Source organism: Pelophylax lessonae (assembly GCF_965119305.1).
Source record: "Pelophylax lessonae genome assembly, chromosome: 11".
Classification (NCBI taxonomy): Eukaryota; Metazoa; Chordata; class Amphibia; order Anura; family Ranidae; genus Pelophylax; species Pelophylax lessonae.
The window spans coordinates 1,568,508-1,593,342 of record NC_138778.1 but is presented as its reverse complement, the minus strand read 5'-3'; the positions used below and the strand labels follow the sequence as shown (position 1 = coordinate 1,593,342).

Here is a 24,835-nt window from a genome sequence, read left to right as displayed (position 1 = left end):
GCGTCAAATATAACGACTTGGCACACTGAATGGTGGCACGGTACATCGCCATGCTTGGAACTGCTGGGCCCCGAAGGGTTAACACTTAAACTTATAGCAATGATAGATCTGATGCCCCACGGAAAAGCCATGCGGTGCCGTAGAGACGTGATGAGCAATTAATGGCATTGCATTATTCAATGATATAAATGATTAAATGATGATAAACACTCAAAAGGGACTTCCGGTTCCATTTATCGCCAGGAAAGGAGCTCCTGGACTTGCAGCAGTCCCTGCAATTGTATACAGTACAGATTTTAGAGATTTTTGTTGCATTGTCATTTTTAAATGTACCCCGGAGAAGGGTCTACAACCTCTAACCCCGTGCTTTGTTTCCTCTTAATCTCAAAATATGTATTAAAACTCTGGAAGGCTCTGGATGGAGCTGGGTGTCACTATGGGGGGTTCCGGTGACTCTGCAGTAAGTAGACTTGTTAGCCATGTAGAGGTTTCTGAATGAGGCTTGGGAAAACTGTGGGAAATGGGGTTTCTGGAGGGGTCTCTGCAGGGAGCTGTAGACTTTGCAGGAGCACTGTGGGAGACTGAAGGGTGCTGCAGGGGCCGGGAGGCACTGTTGAAAGTTAGGGGCACTATGAGGGGCTGGAGCCTCTACTGTTGGCTGGTGGTATTGCAGGGGCTAGGAGGCACTGTGGAAGGTTGAGGGCAGTGTGGGACACTGTTGAAAGTTAGGGGCACTATGAGGGGCTGGAGCCTCTACTGTAGGCTGGGGGCATTGCAGGGCCTAGGAGGCACTGTGGAAGGTTGAGGGCAGTGTGGGACACTGTTTGAAAGTTAGGGGCACTATGGGGGGCTGGAGCCTCTACTGTAGGCTGGGGGCATTGCAGGGGCCGGGAGGCACTGTGGAAGGTTGAGGGCAGTGTGGGACACTGTTGAAAGTTAGGGGCACTATGGGGGGCTGGAGCCTCTACTGTAGGCTGGGGGCATTGCAGGGCCTAGGAGGCACTGTGGAAGGTTGAGGGCAGTGTGGGACACTGTTGAAAGTTAGGGGCACTATGGGGGGCTGGGGCCTCTACTGTAGGCTGGGGGCATTGCAGGGGCCGGGAGCCACTGTGGAAGGTTGAGGGCAATGTGGGACACTGTTGAAAGTTAGGGGCACTATGGGGGGCTGGAGCCTCTACTGTAGGCTGGGGGCATTGCAGGGTTCTTGGGGGCACTGTGGGAGGTTGGAATTCACTATGGGAGTTTGAGGGGCTCTTTGGGGGCTGAGGGGCTTTGCAGTCAATTATGAAAGGTTGGGGGGGGCACTATGGGAGGCACTGTGGGATGATAGGGGATCTGCAGGTGATGGGTGCCTGGTAGTTGAGAACCACTGCAACCATTGTGATTGTTTTGTATATAACAGGAACAGAACCAGCCAGTCATTTTTTAATTTTGAGCTCCAGATGTCTGCTAATATTTGGGTCAGTATCCTCCATGCATCCCTCTAATTTTCATATCACTCTGCTACTAAGACTTCAGTCTTCCTGGATTTGGGCCTAAGCCCTCCCCCCTGGATCTGAGACTAAGCCCCTCCCCCCTGGATCTGAGACTAAGCCCTCCCCCCTGGATCTGAGATGCACCCACCCATTATTAATCTTTCCAAAACCTGAGAGATGAACATTTAATAACAGAGTGAAATTAGGACCAGCGGGGCCCACAGAAGAGTCTTTCCCGGCTAATGAAAGGGGGACTTCTTGATTTGATTGAAGGATAGTCATGGGTGCAGAACCATTCTTTTTTCCAAAGATCTGCCTTTATCAGTATTGGAATCCATTTTATTTTATTTTTTGCTTTTTTTTTTTCTCCTCCTCTTTTAGCAATTTTTTTGTATGGAGTGGAAGTTTTATTCCTGTTTAAATGAAGAAAACAGAAAGGTCCATAGATATCTAGATCTTGTAGGTAACTTAGAAGTTCTTCCCATCCTGAAAGCCATTGCAAGTCTACAACCATGTTCAGCGTTCTGCTCCACAAATGTCCAGTCAATGGATTTCCAGTAGAGCAGGGAACGATTGGACAAATCTGTTTTGTGGAGCGAGGAATAATTGGACGGGTTTGTATCTAATGCTTGGCACCATACACTATTCAACTCTCATATACATATCTGTACATATGTATATCAGACCTGCGTTGTGTACAGTTTGTTTACAGTTCGACATACAAGGTTACCTAGCAGATCCATTTTGTCTCCATGAGTTTGTGACGGTGACCTAAAGCTCCCTTGAAGGCACGAGATAAAGTTTTGACCTCCACGTCTGTCAGTTAATGGCTGTTTGCCACATCGCGTCTGGCTTGTGCTGCGACTTCTAGGAACTCCATCAAATATTCAATTAAATAATACTCAACCAAGTCTTAACAATCATAATAACATCCCATTGTGAAAAGAGTTAGGAGCAAGCCATTGAGGTCTAGAAGAGTCCTTCGAAGTCTGGAACCCCAAACCGAGTCCTTTTCTTGGTAGAAAATTGGTAAACATTAACCAAAGCTGGTAACTATTTTTCAGCAGCACCAAGGTTAAACAAAACCGTTTCTATTTTAGGAGATCATGGAGCCGGAACACATGGAAGAAGATAAGGAAAAGCTGATAACAGCGGGGAATAGGAAGAAGGTTTTCTCCAATTTTAAGAAAAGTCATAGAACACAGTGCGATATCACAAGTGATAATCTCTTTCTCTTCCATGTTTTTATACAACTCAAATAAGAAACTGCATCTCTATTATCTCATAGCTATGGTCTTTCCTTGGCAACGATACGCAACAAGAAGACTTGAAAATCATTTCTGCAAGCATCATTCATTTACTTAATTCAATCTTTACTGATAAAACATTTACAATATACAAGTATTAGGGTTGTTTGGGGCCGTTTGGCACATGGAGGTTCTTACTGGTCCCTGTGAAATCCGATTTTAAAGTTCTTATGAGCTGTTGTTGCCCCCGGGACACTGAGCCAGAACAAAGCTCTCGGTGCACTGCTGGCTACTGGTGGACATGGATCTTCCCGACATTCTCTGAAAACGGTTCCTGAAGTAACCACTGTTGCTCCATGACCTTTGCCTGTTCCTCAGGTATTCCTTGTAGTTCTTGGTGAGGAGGGTGTACAAGAATGGGTTGATGCAGCTGTTACTGTAGGTTAGACATGTGGTTATATAATTGATGTTCCTGTTGGCTTTGGGGGATATAGGAAGAGATTCGTAGTACTGGACAAGGAGCTGCCAGATCCAGAAAGGGAGGAAGCAGGCCCAGAAGACCAAGACAATGGTGAAAATTAGATAGAGAACCTTCTGGTTAGGCAACCTCTTGGTCTGCTTGAAGGAGGCAGTTTGTGACACCCAGTACGTCCTAGCCAGTCTAATGTACAAGTAGCCTATGATTAGCCCCGGGCCTACTATACTTGTACAGAAAAGTACTGTTAAATAGACCCTGTAGGACATCCTACTCCACATGGGCAGACAAATGCTCTTGTTGTCTTTGTGCACCAGCTTAATCATGATCAACATGGGCAAAGTTAGGAGTAGTGATACTACCCAGACAACTATAGCAATGCACTTTCGGTAGCTCTTTGACCTCTTGACCGTGTCCAAGGGCTTCAGAACTGCAAAATAGCGTTCAGTGCTCATAATGGTGAGGGTAAATATACTGGCGTGCATGGTCAGAAAGTCCAAACTGAAAAGGATACGGCAGCCGACATCCCCGAAATACCATTCTTGGATGAAATAAGTGCCCACAATAAACGGGATAGTGAGCAGGTAAAGGAGATCGGCCAAGGCCAAGTTGATGATGTAGATGTACATGGAAGCTGCCGTGCGCATGGATTGACACATCACCACCAAAGTGTAGACATTCCCTGCAACTCCTACTATGCACATCAGGGATAAGATCACCCCGATAGTGAATGTCGCTATCATGTCCTCCATTGCACCTGGGGATGGTGGGAAATCCAAAGTAGTATTTACGGGGGTTGTTGCATTGGTCTTCAAGGGCATTTCTGTGGTCATTGATAATCTTCCTTGAGGTTCTTCATGGAAAGACATTCTGTTGTATGAAGGTAGATGGTTGCTTCTGCTGGAAGTTAGCTGGAAACCGTTAAGGCACTTCAACTAAAGTTCCTCAGAGAACGTTCTGGAAGTAATCATCAAAAAAAATATATTAGTCAACTATTGCATGTTCAGATACAAATATCTTGCTATAGCAGTCTAAATGTCTTTAGTTGATACTGTAACCTTATAAACGTTTCTAGACCAGAGGTGGACACTATATGGACAGACATGGCTCATTTGTTAAACTTCTAAAGAGTGCTTTGGTGCCTTTGGTTGGCCACTTTCTCCAACACCTACAGAAGGACAAAAATTCCTTCAGCTAAAGTAAAAGGGGAGACACACTATGCCAGGGGTGGGGAATCTTTTTGCTGCCAAGGGCCATTTGGGTATTTATAAAATCATTCAGGGGCCGTACAAAATTATCAACTTAAAAATTTGCCTGTTATATTTGGTCAAACATTTAATTAACTCACCCCTACACCCCTAATGTGATTGCTGCTGTGGGTACTGCTGGCTCAGGCTAGTACTGCTGGCTGGTACTGTGCTGTGGGTACTGCTGGCTGGTACTGTGCTGTGGGTACCGCTGGCTCAAGCTGGTACTGCTGGCTGGTACTGTGCTGTGGGTACTGCTGGCTCAAGCTGGTACTACTGGCCAGTACTGCTGTCTGGTACTGCTGTGGGTACTGCTGGCTCAGGCTGGTACTGCTGTGGGTACTGCTGGCTCAGGTCGGTACTGCTGGCTTGTACTGTGCTGTGGGTACTGCTGGCTGGTACTGCTGTGGGTACTGCTGGTTCTGCTGTGGGTACTGCTGGCTCTGGCTGGTACTGCTGAGAGTACTGTTGGTTCTGGCTGGTACTGTTGGTTCTGGCTGGTACTGTTGTGAATACTGCTGGCTCTGGCTGGTACCGCTGTGGGTACTGCTGGTTCTGGCTGGCTCATGCTGATACTGCTGTGAGTACTGCTGGCTCTGGCTGGTAGTGCCGGCTCTGGCTGGTAGTGCTGGCTCTGGCTGGTACAGCTGGTTCTGGCTGGTACTGCTGTGAGTACTGCTGGCTCTGGCTGGTACTGTTGGCTCTGGCTGGTACTGCTGTTTGTGCTGCTGGCGGGAAATGCTGGCTAGCAGCGGTGCCGCGCTGGAGGAAGAGCGAATTTGATATCACTCCGCCTGTGACTCTATAACTATCTATACAGGAAGCATCGGCTCCGTTCTGACAGATCAGCTGAGAGACACAGACTGGGGGGGCCGGACCAAATGACCTCAAGGGCCGCATACGGGCCATAGGTTCCCCACCCCTGCACTATGCCTATCTGCAATATAACCAGTTCTATCATTATTAATGCCAGAGATGTTTAGATCTCTCAACTTTATGTCCTTCTGATTTTTTCCCATTATATAAACTCGGCAGAGCTTCTGATATACAAATCAGCTAAACCTGCTGTTCTCAATACTTTGTTATCTATGCCTGACCGCTTTGTAGATCATTGGGAGCCAATGGGAGTCATGTGGTGTTTTCCCCCCTCATCTACAACATGCTGAGGAAGAAGAGTAACCACACACAGATCCTATTTTTCATACAGCATGTAGCTGACCACAAGTTGCAGGAAAGAAAGTCGCTCAATCCCCCCATCAACACTGATGGGGGCGTCCCTCCCATGGAGCCATTATGTTCTCCCGGCGGGGGGAGCGGGGGAAGCCGTCCATGCTGGGACAACACAATAATTACTGCTAGCGCCTATTTTAGTCAATAGCAACAATCAGGTGTAAAGTCCGACAGGTTGGTTGTACCAAAGAAGATCGATCAACTTGGGTTCAATCAGCCTGCCCATACATGGTTCGAATATCGGATGGTAACATTTTCACCATCTATGGCCGACTTTACAGTATGGAAAGTTCGTGACCTGAATTTATTCTCTGAATTTAACATTTTGTAACGAAGGTATGGATCAGGGATTCTCAACCAGGGTTCCTCCAGAGGTGGTTAGGGGTTCCTTGAGCTGGGCTGGGTGACCTCCCACCTTCTGGTGCCTCCATGGTTCCAGGACCACTGCCAAGTGGTAGAACCAGCGGTATGACACCAAGGAACATTAAGTGTTCTGACCAACACTGTAAAGATTTCATTCTTTCTACTGACCACCAATGTAAGGGACATTCTTCCCACTGACCTCCAATGTAAGGGACATTCTTCCCACTGACCTCCAATGTAAGGGACATTCTTCCCACTGACCTCCAATGTAAGGGACATTCTTCCCACTGACCACCAATGTAAGGAGCATTCTTCGCAATGACCACCAATGTAAGGGACATTCTTCCCACTGACCACCAATGTAAGGGACATTCTTCCCACTGACCACCAATGTAAGGGACGTTCTTCCCACTGACCACCAATGTAAGGGACATTCTTCCCACTGACCACCAATGTAAGGGACATTCTTCCCACTGACCACCAATGTAAGGGACATTCTTCCCACTGACCACCAATGTAAGGGACATTCTTCCCACTGACCACCAATGTAAGAGAAATTCTTCCCACTGACCACCAATGTAAGGGACATTCTTCCCACTGACCACCAATGTAAGGGACATTCTTCCCACTGACCTCCAATGTAAGGGACATTCTTCCCACTGACCTCCAATGTAAGGGACATTCTTCCCACTGACCTCCAATGTAAGGGACATTCTTCCCACTGACCACCAATGTAAGGGACATTCTTCCCAATTTTGTTTATTAAAAGTCTTGCAATCAATAAGCATAAAATCAATATACATAAATAAATATATACATATTTACATGAAAAGGGGGGAAAAAAAAAATACATAGCAAATTCTGCTCTCAAATAAAGACTGCCTTTACAGCAAAAACAAAACTCACATCATGAAACACATCATTACCGGAAAAAATTATCTTAATAAGACTCACACCACCACACCAGACATCAAACCTGCGAGGTCAAGAAACAAAACCACTCCCATTATGCATGCAGCCCTTCTTCAAAAATGAAGATATTAACTAACAAAAGCTAAGGGCGTGAAAGAAATAGCATAGGAAAAAAGCTTTTCACCCAGAGATGGACAGTTCACCAAAAGCAGGTCTGATATTCCTCCACGCCCTTATCCAGACCGCTCGAGGCTCCCTGCCCTTCTCAAGACCCCGAATCTTCCCAACCTCACCCAGAATATCGTACACCACCACCTCGACAGGGAGGACTTTCTTCCGCAGGGTAATCTGGCACCGTGCATTCCACGTGAAGTAACGGACAACTATACTAACTAGAAAAAGTGTATCCAAATCAAAATCCCAGCGAGTCGGGAATGCCCCGTACACCCACTCCGCATAACTCATGCGATAGAGAAAGGGGATGCCTAGAGCCCTCCCCACCCTTTTATACACCTCTATGTTAAAGGGACACTGGAGCAAAAAGTGGTCCATAGACTCCACTTTACCAACACACTCCGCTCTAGGACAATCCCGATCATCCACAGGGCGATGCTTCAGGTTCCCTCTCACATAGAGCCTTCCATGGAAAGCGAGCCAGGCTTGATCCCTAAACTTCAAAGGGATTCTTCCTAAGTTAATTAAACGCAACCCCTCCCTCATTACGGGGCCTGGGCAATCCCTTAAGGTCAGCGACACACTGAAAGCAGAGCCCAAAATCCTCTTCTCCAGAAGCTTTCTGGGGAGGGACTTGATATCCCCCACTGTCACCTGCCACTGCCTAAGTATTTTCAGACACGGGGCAACATAAGCCGGAAGCTTGCCATGTCGGACTCTCAGACTTTTCACTGGCCCGCCATCTTCCCAGCATCGCAGAAAAGGCCTAAACCAAGATTGAAAAATACCCACCCATCCCGGCGGGGTCTCTGCTAACATATTACCAAGATTATACTTTAAAAAGAGCAGAGAAAAGAAAACTATAGGGTTGACCATTCCTAGACCACCCTCCCGCCTGGACAGGTAAGTTACATTGCGTTTGATCAGGTTCAGCCTATTTCCCCATAACAGTTGGAAAAAGCAGCTGTACACCCTTGCATAGAGAGATTCTGGCAAGATACAGACAAAGCTGACATATAAAAAGATTGGGATCAGGTAAGTTTTAATCAAGTCAACCCTTTCCCTCAAGGAAAGTTTCCATTTCTTCCAGCTTGCCACCTTGGCATTGGCATTCAACAACCTGCTTTCCCAATTTCGATGACCATAGTCACCAGGACCAAATTTGATGCCCAACACTTTAATTTCCTGCTGGGGCTCTGGGAAGGCATCCGGAAGTTCGAAGCTTTCACCCTCCTCACCCATCCAGAAAACTTCACTCTTTTCATGATTGATTTTAGAGCCAGAAGCCTCAGTGTACTGCTCTATCACAGAGACCACCTCCTGCGCCTCCTCCATCCCAGAGATAATAACAGACACATCATCGGCATAGGCCACGACCTTCAAAGGTGGCACACCAGCAATGCCCAAAGGCACCCCACACAACGATCCACTCTCTAACCTTCTTATGAAGGGGTCGATTGCGAATACATATAGCAGGGGGCTCAAAGGACACCCCTGGCGCACACCAGAGCCAACCTCAAAAGGCCGTCCAACCCAACCATTAACAAGTGGGAAGCTCTCAGCCCCTTTATACAATGTTTTCAGCCAATCAATAAACCTCCCCTGCAGGCCGTATCTACCAAGTAGCAAATACAGGTACTCATGATTGACTCGATCAAAAGCCTTCGCCTGATCCAATGCCAGCAAGTACTTTCTCCATCCAGCAGCCCTGCATCGCTCCAAAGCCTCCCGGACAGCTAAAATTGCTGAAAAGGTACTTCTGCCCTGGACCGAGCAGTGCTGATGATTGGACAACAAATCGCCTGCTACTGACGACAAGCGCCAAAAAAGAATCTTCGCCAAGATCTTTCTATCAACATTGAGAAGACTGATGGGGCGCCAGTTCTCAATTATTGAGGGGTCTTTACCTTTTGACAGAAGAATCACAGCGGATTGCCTCATGGAGGGAGGGAGAGAACCCTCTTCTAAACAGCTGTTATAAACCTCCGCTAAAAAGGGAGCCAGAATGGACTTAAAACACTTGTAAAATTCAGCTGTCAACCCATCTGGCCCAGGCGACTTTTTGGTAGCCAGCTTCTCTATAGCACGAACTACCTCATCCGCTGAAATTGGTTCCGTCAAATCCATCAAAGGCAATGTATCATTTCCCAATCCTGGAGTAGAATCCAGAAAGCTTTCCATCCTGTCCCGACTAAGGTCCTTTCTTCCCAGAAGGTCTGCGTAATATGACCTGAAGATCTCCAGGATCCCTGATCTGGACTTCACCAGGGAACCCGTACTATCCCTCAGACCTATGACCGTCTTAACTGCTATGCCTTGCTTACAGTTCTGGTAAGGATCAGGCGAGTGATATTTCCCATAATCTCTCTCCAGAACCAAAGAGGCATGCCGGTCGTATTGACATTTCCTAAGAAGAAGCTTTGCCTCCGAGATCTCCCCTGGATCTCCTCCATACGAGACAAGACGATCAAGCTTCCTCCGCAAATGCTGGTAGGCAATATACATACCAAGCTGCTTCTTCTTACTTATGGCCTTGAAAAGTCCAATCGCCCTTTGTTTCACAAGCTCCCACCACTCTGACTTACTGCTGCAAAAGTCCAGAATAGAAACCTGTGCCTGAAAAAAATCCTCAAAGGATTGTCTTACCTCTACATCTTCCAGGAGAGCCGAATTCAGTTTCCAGGTACCCCTTCCCCTGGGTGGAGTGTCCGAGGCATTCAGAGTCACAGACAGCATACAGTGGTCAGAGAACTCCACCGCCCTCAACTCAGGAGCCGAGAAAGCAGAGTTCTCCTTTAAAAAAAACCTATCTATCCTACTCTGACTATTCCCTCTCTGAAATGTGAATCCCGTGCTGCCAGGGCAGTGCTTAATGTGCACATCTACCAGGCCTGCTTGTCTAACCATATCTCTAAGAAAAACGCTATCATAACCCAGCCTGTCTATGGAGACCCTCCTGTCTTCAGGCCTAATTATGGTGTTAAAGTCACCTCCAAAGACAACCTGCTGGGATGTAAAAAGGAAGGGCTTGATCTTTGTGAGGAGGCATTTCCTGTCCCATTTTGACTGCGGTCCATAGATATTGATCAGGCGCAGGTCCTGCCCCCTAACAGAGACGTCTAAGACCATGCATCTCCCCATTTCTACCTCAATTATCCGCCGGCACGTTACCATATCGGTTTTAAAAAGAACCGCTACTCCGCTGCAAGGCTCAGCCGCAAGAGACCAAAAGGAGGGACCGCATCTCCACTCCCTTTTTGCTAGATGGACATCGGCCAAAGTATTGAGCCAGGTCTCTTGCAAAAATAAAATCTCAGCATCAAACTCACTGAGCAAAAATAAGGCAATATCACGAGCTCTTGCAGATTTCACGCTGGCGACATTAATGGTCGCCACCTTTATCAGAGCGGGCACTGCCATCAGGATGATTGGGGTAGTCGTTTCTTAACCTCCACCACACTCTCATCACCCGAGACAGCTCTCTTTACACTATGTGACTCCCCCTCATCCATAGATGATAAACAAATAGATAAATCCGACACCAACTCCTCCCCTGATAAAACCGAAAATGTGTTGCCAAGAGGAACCCCTCCTGGCTCTAACTGTAAGGAAGAAACGACCACTTTACTGGTCTTCCTCTTCTTCTTTTTCTTCCTCTTTGTCCTCTCCCACCCCTCCTCATCCGAATCCTCCACAACAGAGGGTGAGACATGGGACATGGACACCCCTCCCTCAACCCCATCGACCCCACCACCATCCAGCACCCCTGCACCCTCTTGGCCACGTTTGCGGTGTCGAGAGACAGGGACTGGAGGTGGAGTAGGCCGAGGGGGAAGATCCACTATACCCGCCCCCCCAGCAGCTTCCGCTAGTCTGGAGGATCTACGCACAGTAGATGTAGGAACAACCACAGGAGGGACAGACTCAGGGACCACATCACCAGGGGAAACAAAATCTGACACAACAGACACAGGAAGGACAGACTCAGGGACCACATCACCAGGGGAAACAGAAATTGACACAACAGACACAGGAGGGGCAGCAACAATTTCCTCTCTAACTTCAGCTGCTTCATCTTCTTTATCAAGCCTCTGCAGCTCAGTCTCCAATCCTGGCAAGTTATGCAGTGCCTCTGGGCACTGGCTATATGGATGACCCAGCTGCTGGCACAAATTGCACCGAATCTGGGTGCATTCTCTGGCCAAATGGCCTAAATCCTGGCACAGTGAGCACTTCTTGTGGGTGCAGGACGATGCAAAGTGGCCTTTATCACCACATTTATTGCACACCTTAGGCTGACCTTGGTAGAAAATGGTCAGCCTATCCCTACCCAGAAAGGCTGAGCAGGGAAGGTGCTGAACTACATCGCCCAGCACCCCCAATTTTAGTGACACTGTCCAGGCCCCTGTCCATATCCCATGCTCATCAAGGACCTTCCGCAGTGGAGTGAGGACCTCGCCATATCGGCGTAGCCATACTAATAAATCAGCCTCTGGTATGGATTCGTTACGCACCAAAATGGTCACTGATTTTATCAGAGGCTGTCTTGAAATCACTTTTGGCACCAAACCACTCCACTGCTGAAGGCCCTTGCACCTCCTAAATCTCTCCCAGAAGAGATCCAAACTTTCAGGTTTTACAAACGACAAATCAAATTCATAACTCCCCACCGGGCAAATTAAAGCAAAAATATCACAGGCTTTAAACCCCATTTCCAAAATCAACTCAGCCACCCTCCCCCTTACTGGTGGAGTTCCATCCCCCACCCACCTCAACTGTACCACATTCCTCCTCCTATACCCACCAAACCTCCCTGAATTTTGACCAATAACAGAATTCCCACCACCCACCCTGGTGTGACTCCCCAAAGCTGAAGCATAGCTTCCAACATTCCTCCCAGCAGAAAATCCATCAGTTTTTTTTAAATTATCTGACACACACTTAGCAGATAACGATTGCACAGATTCGGGATTGATCTGTGCAATCGAATCTTTCCTCTGCTGAGCAGGAGGAGAAATGTCATTTTTATTTTTCCCAGCATTACTAACCCCTTCACCACCACCCACCACATTCATTGCTTTAACATTAATGTCATTTTTTATACTTGCTGGGATATTTATTATTGCTGTTGTCTTCACAGCAGAATCCATAGCTGCTGCACTGGTAAAAACTCCAGCTGTCATCTCCTCTTCCACTAGGACAGGGTTTTCAGCTGTGGAAATAGCATTCTGTTTTAACACAGCAGCAGGTAAAGCATTGCAGGATATTTCCATTGCTACTTCAATTCCACTTCCAGAACCATGTTGATCCCCTCCCCCATCAGCACTCAGCTGGTCAATCAGCACTGGAAGACTGGGAGGCTCAGGTGAACATGAAGCAGGCTCTTTGGAGCTGGCAGCCATTTTGCTTGCCGTGGGACTACTGGTCTCAGCCAGACCAGCAAAATCCATGCCTGGGGTGTTTAATGCTGGTCCATCCACATTCATCTGATGGTCCGGGGATTCCACGGTCAGGGATTTTCCTTGCATGTCTGTCGGTTTCTCCACAGCGGTAACTCCCATAGGTAGCTGTATGCAGAGCTCCTTCTCACCTGGGACACCATCCACTACAGCAGATGGGGCAGACATGTTGGATGGCAGCATGGTGTACTGGGATTTCTCCACCATTACTGGCTTTGCTGGCCTGTATCTCCTCTGCCCATCCTCAGGGATTTCTGATGGATCATCAGAAAAGACAAACTTGTCTGCTTTCAGGGGTGACTCCATCTGCTGGATGAATGTCAGGGATCCATGTCCACTCTCAACCCCCTGGCTGGTTGCCGCTGGTGATTCCCAGTTCTGGCATGGGGGGAGAGGTGCAGAGGCAGATGGAGCCTGGTCATCCATTAACTGAGCCTGCTGATCCACAGAACTTGCTGATGCTTGGCTGGTAAAACGCCTCTCATTGTCAAACTTTTCTTTAAATGCTCCACTTCTATCTTTCAGCCTTTCCAATAATAAAGATTGTTCCTTTACCTTTTCTTCCAATTCCTGTAACTCAGGCTTCATGGCTGTGCGATTTTTACTCCAGGCCTGGAAATACTTGGTTTTGAAGGATTTGTGTTCAGCCTTCAAAACTTTAAGTTTTTCTTCCGCTCTCCCAATCGCCCTAAAACGATTGATAACCTTCTGGCTGAAGACATCCGCATTCTCACCAGGGCCTGGACCCACAGACAGGTCCTCCACCTCCTCCTCACTAGGCCCTGTGTCATCAGGGGGATCCCTCCCAGGGCCTCCCCCAGGATCAGGCATTGTTCCTGGGCCAAGCTAGCAAGCAAGGCCCAGGCTTGAAAAAAGGCTGGATCTCACAGAGAGCTCCTTGGGTGTGTCCTCCTCCTTCTTCCCACTGACCACCAATGTAAGGAGCATTCTTTCCACTGACTACCAATGTAAGGGACATTCTTCCCACTGACCACCAATGTAAGGGACATTCTTCCCACTGACCACCAATGTAAGAGAAATTCTTCCCACTGACCACCAATGTAAGGGACATTCTTCCCACTGACCACCAATGTAAGGGACATTCTTCCCACTGACCTCCAATGTAAGGGACATTCTTCCCACTGACCTCCAATGTAAGGGACATTCTTCCCACTGACCACCAATGTAAGGGACATTCTTCCCACTGACCACCAATGTAAGGGACATTCTTCCCACTGACCACCAATGTAAGGGACATTCTTCCCACTGACCACCAATGTAAGGAGCATTCTTCCCACTGACCACTAATGTAAGGAACATTCTTCTCCCTGACCACTAATGTAAGGGACATTCTTCCCACTGACCACCAATGTAAGGGACATTCTTCCCACTGACCACCAATGTAAAGGACATTCTTCCCACTGACCTCCAATGTAAGGGACATTCTTCCCACTGACCACCAATGTAAGGAACATTCTTCCCAATTTTGTTTATTAAAAGTCTTGCAATCAATAAGCATAAAATCAATATACATAAATAAATATATACATATTTATATGAAAAGGGGAAAAAAAAATACATAGCAAATTCTGCTCTCAAACAAAGACTGCCTTTACAGCAAAAACAAAACTCACATCATGAAACACATCATTACCGGGAAAAATAATCTTAATAAGACTCACACCACCACACCAGACATCCAACCTGCGAGGTCAAGAAACAAAACCACTCCCATTATGCATGCAGCCCTTCTTCAAAAAGAAGAGATTAACCAACAAAAGCTAAGGGCGTGAAAGAAATAGCATAGGAAAAAAGCTTTTCACCCAGAGATGGACAGTTCACCAAAAGCAGGTCTGATATTCCTCCACGCCCTTATCCAGACCGCTCGAGGCTCCCTGCCCTTCTCAAGACCCCGAATCTTCCCAACCTCACCCAGAATATCGTACACCACCACCTCGACAGGGAGGACTTTCTTCCGCAGGGTAATCTGGCACCGTGCATTCCACGTGAAGTAACGAACAACTATACTAACTAGAAAAAGTGTATCCAAATCAAAATCCAGGCGAGTCGGGAATGCCCCATACACCCACTCCGCATAACTCATGCGATAGAGAAAGGGGATGCCTAGAGCCCTCCCCACCCTTTTATACACCTCTATGTTAAAGGGACACTGGAGCAAAAAGTGGTCCATAGACTCCACTTTACCAACACACTCCGCTCTAGGACAATCCCGATCATCCACAGGGCGATGCCTCAGGTTCCCTCTCACATAGAGCCTTCCATGGAAAGCGAGCCAGGCTTGATCCCTAAACTTCAAAGGGATTCTTCCAAAGTTAATTAAACGCAACCCCTCCCTCATTACGGGCCTGGGCAATCCCTTAAGGCCAGTGACACACTGAAAGCAGAGCTCAAAATCCTCTTCTCCAGAAGCTTCCTGGGGAGGGACTTGATATCCTCCACCGTCACCTGCCACTGCCGAAGTATTTTCAGACACGGGGCAACATAAGCGGGAAGCTTGCCATGTTGGACTCTCGGACTTTTCACTGGCCCGCCATCTTCCCAACCTCACCCAGAATATCGTACACAACCACCTCGGCAGGGAGGACTTTCTTCCGCAGGGTAATCTGGCACCGTGCATTCCCCGTGAAGTAACAGACAACTATACTAACTAGAAAAAGGGTATCCAAATCAAAATCCCAGCGAGTCGGGAATGCCCCATACACCCACTATGAAAAATCCCAATAAGTGTATATTGATTGGTTTGCGTCTACAAACTATGAGATATATACTGGAATTTTTTTTCTAGTAATGGCGGTGATCAGCGACTTACAGCCAGATTGCAACATTGCGCCGGACAAATTGGACACTAACTTACACTTTTGACACTTTTTGGGGACCAGTGACACCAATTCAGTAATCAGTGCTAAATAATATGCACTGTCACTGTACTAATGACACTGGCTGGGAAGAAGTTAACATCAGGGGCGATCAAATGTGTGCCTAGCTGGTGTTTTACTAAACTGTGGGAGGAGCTTGTACTAGGGGAAGGCATAGATCCATATTCCTGATTTGCAGGAACACAGGATCCTTGCCTTCCCTGCTGACAGAACGGGGATCTGCCTCTTCATAGACTGCCGTTCTGCCTGTGAATGATCGATCGGAGGAGGCGGACATCAAGTCCCCGGTAACCGCAGATCACCTCCCACTATGAATATTTACTGGGGGAGCGGGACGCCGTTGGCACGCCTGGGCCCCCCCAAACAGGAAGCACTGAATCACGTACAGGTATGTAATCTAGCGCAGGAGAGCCACCTTGCCGCTATATATATATGTACAGTATACGGTCAGCAAGCGGGTAATATACTGACTGACAATGCAGATTTCTGTCTTCTCTGAATGCAGCGAATGTTTCCCCTCCTGTGTGTACGGCCACATTGTAAACAATAGTCTGCATTCACAGCACTAACAAAGAAAGAAATGCCTAAAAATTCTGAGATTTTAGGCAGGAGTGAGAAAGAAGTCTAAAAACAACGTAAACGGATCTTCAGTGATTTTACAATTCTGCAAGAATAATTTCCTGCTTCTTCCGCTCAACTGACTGCCTACAAAATTACAATATGGCAGTCTGGTCACTTGGTGGAGAGGAGCCTGAGGAAATGCTTCCTCTCACCTGCAGCAGACTGATAACATCATCACAGCCTGAAGGAGAGGAGACTGAGGAAATGCTTCTTCTTCCCTGCAGCAGACTGATGACATCATCTCAGCCTGGGGGACAGGAGACTGAGGAAATGCTTCTTCTTCCCTGCAGCAGACTGATGACATAATCTCAGCCTGGAGGAGAGGAGACTGAGGAAATGCTTCTTCTTCCCTGCAGCAGACTGGTGACATCATCTCAGCCAAGGAAAAATATACAGCAGCATTATTATTTTTCAGAAAAATTCTATTTTTTCTGATTAAAAAAGGCATTTTCGAGCTCCAGTCCGGGATGAAATGATGTCCTCAGTTGGTTGCAGGCAGCAGGAAGCATTTTCTCAGTCCCCCAGAGATCAGACAAGGTGATCAGACTGGGCTCTACGGTATGATGTGAGATGGGGGGGGGCACCACAATGTGGTTGGGGGAGGGAATTTATAAAGGGATGAGAATTGTTCTAGGCGGGGAAATTTGAGAAGGTTTTCTAGAAGTGGTGGTTTGAGGGGATTTGTGCTGGGAGGGGGAGGGGGATGGGGGAAGAACAATTGTGCTAGGAGGAGGGATTTTGGGGGGTTTGTGCTAGAAAAGTTAATATAGTGAGTGGGAGGAGTATTGTACTAGGAGGGGAACTTTTCTTTTCTTGGGGGGGGGGGGATTTGTGCTGGAGGGGAGGTTGGGGGAAGGGGCAAAGATTTGTGCTGGGAAGGGGATTTCAACAGGGGGGTGGATTTGTATGGGGGGGGGGGTATGCTTAGGGGGTAGGCATGCAGATAGGTTCTTAATTTTCTTTTTTGGGGGGGGGCAGGGGATTTTTACTGACACATAATGCTCATACATCTTGGGGGGGGGCACAATATTTCATGTTTGCCCTGAGCTGTAGATGACTTTGTCCCGGCACCGGGTTTATCCGCCATTCCTTTGCGGTCAAAGCTTGGTTGGGTGACAGCGCTGGACCGGCGCCGCTGGAGGCTGATTAATGGCGGGATCCAATGTGGGGGGGTTTCAGGGGAATCGCCACCAATGCCTTGTATCCCAGTTGTAGGTGGTTGGGGGGATGGGCTGCTATCTTTGTGATAATGACAAGGGGACGGTTACCGTGGGGAACATTTGGGTGATTGGAGAGGAGTGTCCAAAAAAAAGTCGCACTTTATAAATTTTATATTCATTAATTGAAGACGCTGATCAAATATATTCAACCCTCTCACAGAAATAAAGCCGTGAAAAAGGGGGGCCGAAACGCGTCGGTGCTACTTGTATACTTTACCTTCAGTAAACAATTATAAAAATCATGTTGGTGTGGAAGTATAATAGCAGCGCCAATGCGTTTCGCCCCCCCCCCCCCATTTTTCAGGGCTTTATTTCTCGGAGAATAACTCTCAGAGGGTGAAATATATTTGATCAGCGGCTTTGCAGCTTCAATAGACAATTATAAAAAATCATCAAATGAGACGTTTCTCCGGACGCTCCTCCCCCATGGTTAGGTGCATTGCTGGGGTTTGGCAGTGACCCCGATTCAGCAGTGACACCCCAAAACTCTTCACTGATGCAGATGTCAGTTTGCTGTGCAGCGCGTCTAATGGGATGAGCGCAATTCGTAAGGAAACAAACGCAGGACAGCGCAAAAAAGTCAGGACGCCGTGCGTCATACATTCCAGACCGCGCACATGTGTATGCACCGCCCCCCCCCCTCCACCCCCCACCCCCCCCCCCATCCCCCCTTCCCCCATCACATTAGGACAGAGACTACATCTGGGGCTGCGAATGTGAATCGCTGCAGATACGCCATGTGCCTAAACCTAGAACGCAGCAAAGCGTTCCATGAGTGGCAGTGCTACGTCCCGGGGTCACACTGATTGCACATGACCCCCCCCCCCCCCCCCACCCCCCTGTTCTCAGATGACAGCTGTCTATACAGCCAATAACATGCAGATCCCAGCTGGCAGAGAATAGAGAAAACTGCCCCCCCCCAACTCCTCCAAATTATTTCAAATAAAAACCCAAAACAATGACCTCTGCAGTGAAATCCCCCAACAGCAGTGCCAGATCCCCCCCCCCCCCCCCCCGCTCTGCCACACAACAATGAGAGGGACCCATTATTGCTGTGCCAGATCTTTGGAGCTGGGGGGGAGTTTAACCCTCGTCAATGTATTGGGACCCAATGCTGGGGGGGGGTTAACCCTTGTCAATGTATTGGGACCCAATGCTGGGGGGGGGTTAACCCTTGTCAATGTATTGGGACCCAATGCTGGGGGGGGGGTTAACCCTTTCCAATGTATTGGGACCCAATGCCGGGGGGGAGTTTAACCCTTGTCAATGTATTGGGACCCAATGCAGGGGAGGGGGGGGAGTTTAACCCTTGTCAATGTATTGGGACCCAATGCCGGGGGGGAGTTTAACCCTTGTTAATGTATTGGGACCCAATGCAGGGGAGGGGGGGGAGTTTAACCCTTGTCAATGTATTGGGACCCAATGCTGGGGGGGGGGGGGGTTAACCCTTTCCAATGTATTGGGACCCAATGCCGGGGGGGAGTTTAACCCTTGTCAATGTATTGGGACCCAATGCAGGGGAGGGGGGGGGGAGTTTAACCCTTGTCAATGAATTGGGACCCAATGCAGGGGAGGGGGGGGGAGTTTAACCCTTGTCAATGTATTGGGACCCAATGCTGGGGGGGGAGTTTAAACCTTGTCAATGTATTGGGACCCAATGCTAGGGGGGGGTTTAACCCTTGTCAATGTATTGGGACCCAATGCCGGGGGGGGGTGTTTAACCCTTGTCCATGTATTGGGACCCAATGCCGGGGGGGAGTTTAACCCTTGTCAATGTATTGGGACCCAATGCAGGGGGGGGGGGAGTTTAACCCTTATCAATGTATTGGGACCCAATGCGGGGGGGGGGGGAGTTTAATCCTTGTCAATGTATTGGGACCCAATGCTGGGGGGGGAGTTTAACCCTTGTCGGGTGGGGGGGTCATTGCAGGTAGTCTGTGTGAGATGCCCATCAATAGCATCCCTGCTTACCTGGCTGCTGAGGGGTCCCAAAATGGGAGAAAGAACTTCCAGTCCAGTCTGCTCTCTGTCTTCTAGGCTGCTGCATGCTGACAGTTGGTAGCATTTCCAAATCTCTGTTCCTGTCTGATCCCTGGAGGTGTCAGGGTGAATCCTGGGGGTGTCAGAGTCAGAGTGATCCCTGGAGGTGTCAGAGTGATCCCTGGAGGTGTCAGAGTGATCCCTGGAGGTGTCAGGGTGATCCCTGGAGGTGTCAGAGTGATCCCTGGGAATATCAGTGCAGCATCTGGAGAAGAAGCTCAGCTGCCGGCATGAAGTGAGCTGCTACTTATGGCAGTCAGTTGTAAACTGATATATTCTCACTGGGTACTTTTTATTAATAAACCTCTCCGGAATCCTCCTCCCATCCCTCCTCCTCCCATCCCTCCTCCTCCTCCTCCTTCTTGCTTTTCTAAATTAAGAAGCAGAGGGACAGCCCTATGAAGAGCAAGCAGCAAGGGGTTAATGCTCCCTGCAAATCCCCCCCCCCCCCTCAGTAAATAACAATTGGATGGTTTGGATGTTTCTCGCCCTGTTGAGCTTAGAAGACGACACTTCGCCGCACTCCGCCGCTCGCTGATTCAATGCGACGGATTTTCTGAGTGCGCAACCTGGAGACGGTGACCAGAGACTCCGTACCTCTACCTCACTGATAATGGGTTCTGCTTCCTAATATCCATCCATCTATCCATCTATCTATCCATCCATTCATCCATTCATCCATCTATCTTTCTTTTATTTATTATCTAACTCTTTAAAATTAGATAATCTTTTTTTTTACATTTCAATTCAAATAAACTTCACTGGGAGAACCAAATACATTATAGAATGTATCTCTCTCTTCATTATCTATCTATCTATCTATCTATCTATCTATCTATCTATCTATCTATCTATCTATCTCTCTGCAATCTGTTGCAGCACCTGGAACTCTGATGCCAGCTCCATATCTCCACTGGGGTGACCAAAGTCTGCTCTCCCTATCTTGGATCCTGGTGGTGGTTTGGACGTGTTCACAGGAAGGAATCATTACACCACCGCTTGCCACCAATGTAACAGAACCCCAACCCACACTGTGTTTGTGTGCTTCCATCAAAATACTGCTTCCTTCAGTCTTGAACATAGATATCAGATATTCTAGCCGTCCCCGTACAAAACTAGCCGAGAATAGTTTGTATGAGATCTGGAACTGGTATCTGGGCAGTGGCGTAGCGTGGGGGGTGCAGGGGGGGCCAGCCACACCGGGTGCAACATCTGGGGGGGCGCATCCGCAGTGTCACTCTGTCTGTTTGACTCTGACATACACAGTTCACACACTGTCTGCGGCTGCCTCCATCTTTAGGCTGGGAGATGTCCAGCGCAGCCACCCTATGGCTGAAAATGGCGGGGCGGGGAGGGGCTGGACTGTGCCTCACCTGTCCATTGGTGTAGGGTGGGGTGGCGTTGCAAGCCAAGCCCCGCCTATGCTGCCTCTCCTCACTGCTCAGTCAGTTTAGCAGCGAGTGAGTCAGCAGCCTGACGCTGTCACAGAGTGGGGTTTTATTTTTAATCACCTGATTAGAGCCACAGGCTCTAATAGGCTTAAAAAAAAGGGTGGACCCGGGGCGCAGAGCAGTGCGCCCCGAGCCCACCCATTGTGTGACAATAGCAAAAGAAAATTCGCTATTGTCACACGGATCCTCCTCCTGGCCAATCAGGAAGCGGGTCCGAGACCCGCTTCCTGATTGGCCGAAAGGCGAACGCATGCCATTGGCCGAGGAGGGGGCGGGAGGACTCGAGGAGACGCGGGGAACTGAGGAGAATCAGCCGCTGCAGGTAAGTCTCTCTGCATTGAAAGGGGGCACGCTGGTCATTCTGCATTGAAAGGGGGCACGCTGGTCTCTCTGCATTGAAAGGGGGCATGCTGGTCATTCTGCAATGAAAGGGGGCACGCTGGTCACTCTGCATTGAAAGGGGGCATGCTGGTCTCTATGCATTGAACGGGGGCACGCTGGTCTCTCTGCATTGAAAGGGAGCATGCTAGTCATTCTGCATTGAAAGGGGGCACGCTGGTCTCTTTGCATTGAATGGGGGCATGCTGGTCATTCTGCATTGAAAGGGGGCACGCTGGTCATTAAAACTTGTATTTAGATGCTTTTTACTTTAATTACATCAGTATTTTCATAACAAACAATACATGTGCTTAGGGGGTAAGGGTTTCTTTAACTAATCTAGTGGAAGAGACTCGAGTGCTAAAATCCCGCGGGTTAGGGGGCGCAAATTACTTGCCTTGCCCTGGGTGCTGACAACCCACGCTATGCCACTGTATCTGGGGATTGAGGTTCGCCATCTCCTCTACGTGGAACCCGGAAGATTTTATCGGTGCTGGGCAGAGGCTGACAGAGCTCAGCCCTGTTGTCAAAACTTCAGCTGTAGGGGACGGCAATCTCCGGAGTTTCCGCAGCCGATTCTGGGGCATGCTGCTGAACGTGTTCTAGCCCTTCCCTGTATGCCCTTTCCAGATGCTGTTCTTTTCTTAGCAAGTATTCTAGATCAGGTTCAAGCTCTGAGACCCCTGCGAGACCGAGCATAGCCTCTCTGTATTCTCACCGGTCCTGAAGGGTAGATTCCCCTTCATCGCCAAACACATCTCCCACAGCAATCCTGGGCCACCAAAGTCATATCCCTCCCCCGCCACCGAGGTAACGGAACCGCAGCCCCACAATGTGCTTCCGTCAGAATACCGCTTCCTTCAGTTTCCAACATAGATACACAGAACATAGATACACAGAACATAGATACACAGAACATAGATATACAGAACATAGATATACAGAACATAGATACACAGAAAATAGATACAAGCTATTCTCGGCTAGTTTTGTATGGGGGGGGCGGCTAGAATATCTGATATCTATGTTCAAGACTGAAGGAAGCCGTATACTGACAGAAGCACACAAGCACAGTGTGGGTCGGTTCCGTTACACTATCTATCTATCTATCTATCTATCTATCTATCTATCTATCTGTCTGTCTGTCTGTCTGTCTGTCTGTCTGTCTGTCTGTCTGTCTGTCTGTCTATCTATCTATCTATCTATCTATCTATCTATCTATCTATCTATCTATCTATCTATCTATCTATCTATCTATCTATCTATCCCACGACCCACACTATCTATTCCATATCTATCTATCTATCTATCTATCTATCTATCTATCTATCTATCTATCTATCTATCTATCTATCTATCTATCTATCTATCTATCTATCTATCTATCTATCTATCTATCTATCTATCTATCTATTATTAGTCATTTGAAGTCCCCTGCCTGTTAATAATAATAATCAGAATGTGATTTGGAGGAACACGATCTGCATTGCCGTCCTTCTATGTAAAGGTGACCTTTTATTGCCATGTAATGAAGTCAGCGTGGGTCATGGCGGCGGGGAGCTGGCGGGGGGGAGCTGGCGGGGGGGGGGGGAGTTGGCAGTGGGTCATGGCGGTGGGGAGTTGGCAGTGGGTCATGGCGGTGGGGAGTTGGCAGTGGGTCATGGTGGTGGGGAGTTGGCAGTGGGTCATGGTGGCGGGGAGTTGGCGGTGGGTCATGGCGGTGGGGAGTTGGCGATGGGGAGCTGGCGGCGGGGAGTTGGCGATGGGGAGCTGGCGGTGGGGAGCTGGCGGTGGGGAGCTGGCGGGGGGGGGGGGGGGAGGTGACAGTTGAAGCCATATCGGGGAACATCATTTTGATAACATGAGCGCTCCGGTTGGCAGGTGTGACGTCGGTGGCAGGTCGCTAATAAGCTGTCTAGATTTAAATCTTACGATGATTGAAGATGATACATAATAAGCTGTCTCTCTATAGAACACATCAGACTGGAGTAATGGAGTTGCTGGAAGGACAGGGATTGGCAGCGAGGGACGCGGGAGAGGATAAAGGGGGTGATAAGGGAGATTAAACATGGAGCTGGAGGCATTCCTGGAAAGAGGAACATTCTGCAGTGTGAAAGGATAGAATGTGCAAATCGTTCCGCTTCAGGAGGTCAGTGTAATGGAAGAGTTGTGTTGTATACGGGAAATCTGCATATTATTCTGTAATAAGTATGGATTTCTTACTAGAGGAGGAAGCAATGCTGGATCAATAATCTATATTTAAGGTGACAGTGTGTGTCTGGTCAGATATTGGAGGAGGAAGCAGTGATGGATCAGTAATCTGTATATAAAGTGACAGTGCGTTTCTGGTCAGATATTGGAGGAGGAAGCAGTGATGGATCAGTAATCTGTATATAAGGTGACAGTGCGTTTCTGGTCAGATATTGGAGGAGGAAGTAGTGTGGATCAGTAATCTTTATATAAGGTGTCAGATAGTGGAGGAGGAAGGAGTGTTGGATCAGTAATTTGTATAGAAGGTGATGGTGCTTCTGGTCAGATAGTGGAGGAGGAAGCAGTGATGGATCAGTAATCTGTATAGAAGGTGTCAGATAGGGGAGGAGGAAGCAGTGATGGATCAGTAATCTGTATATAAGGTGTCAGATAGTGGAGGAGGAAGCAGTGATGGATCAGTAATCTGTATAGAAGGTGTCAGATAGTGGAGGAGGAAGCAGTGTTGGATCAGTAATCTGTATAGAAGGTGTCAGATAGTGGAGGAGGAAGCAGTGATGGATGAGTAATCTATATATAAGGTGTCAGATATTGGAGGAAGAAGCAGTGATGGATCAGTAATCTGTATAGAAGGTGTCAGATAGTGGAGGAGGAAGCAGTGATGGATCAGTAATCTGTATATAAGGTGAGGGGTGTGGTCAAATAGGGGAGGAGGAAGTAGTGATGGATCAGTAATCTGTATATAAGGTGACAGTGCGTGTCTGGTCAGATAGTGAAGGAAGCGGTGATGGATCAGTAATCTGTATATAAGGTGAGGGGTCTGGTCAGATAGTGGAGGAGGAAGAAGTGTTGGATCAGTAATCTGTATATAAGGTGTCAGATATTGGAGGAGGAAGCAGTGTTGGATCAGTAATCTGTATAGAAGGTGTCAGATATTGGAGGAGGAAGCAGTGATGGATCAGTAATCTGTATATAAGGTGTCAGATAGGGGAGGAGGAAGCAGTGATGGATCAGTAATCTGTATAAAAGGCGACAGTGCGTTTCTGGTCAGATATTGAAAGGAGGAAGTAGTGCAGAATTCTTTTTTCCCGATCTCTGGCACCAAGATCTCCTTCTAGGTAATTATATACAATGTAATAACAAAGGAAGTCCCTGGTCTTACATTGTACATGATGGCCTTGAGGGGGGGGGGGGGGACAACAAGCCCAGTCGGAGAACGGTGAGAAGAGAGGCTTTGGGGAACTGGTTGTCACAGTTGGAAATAGAGAGGAAGACGGTGAGATTGTTGAGAATCAGATTTTGTAAACTTTTTTTTTGGAATGGCTCTGATTGGGAGGAACTTCTTTTTTTTTTTTTTCAAGAAGTATGTAGAGGTAGCCCTCAAGAATTTGGAACGATCTGGTGTAATTTGCTAATGTTATGTAACTTTAACAATTTT

The 24,835-nt window shown here is 48.0% G+C and overlaps 1 protein-coding gene across 1 annotated transcript; it reads right to left on the bottom strand.

Moving 5' to 3' along the window:
* Positions 1-2,654: 2,654 nt before the first annotated feature.
* On the bottom strand, positions 2,655-19,443 carry LOC309566352 (urotensin-2 receptor-like). The gene is made up of 2 exons (XM_082271476.1): positions 19,292-19,443; positions 2,655-4,154 (listed from the first exon to the last, which is right to left on the bottom strand). The coding sequence occupies exon 2, from the start codon at positions 4,064-4,066 to the stop codon at positions 2,951-2,953; it is 1,116 nt and encodes a 371-aa protein (XP_082127602.1). The 5' UTR covers positions 4,067-4,154; positions 19,292-19,443; the 3' UTR covers positions 2,655-2,950.
* Positions 19,444-24,835: the final 5,392 nt, after the last annotated feature.

Excerpts from the sequence above, each read along its gene's own strand:
- LOC309566352 (XM_082271476.1), bottom strand. The coding sequence starts at position 4,066 with ATGTCTTTCCATGAAGAACCTCAAGGAAGATTATCAATGACCACAGAA.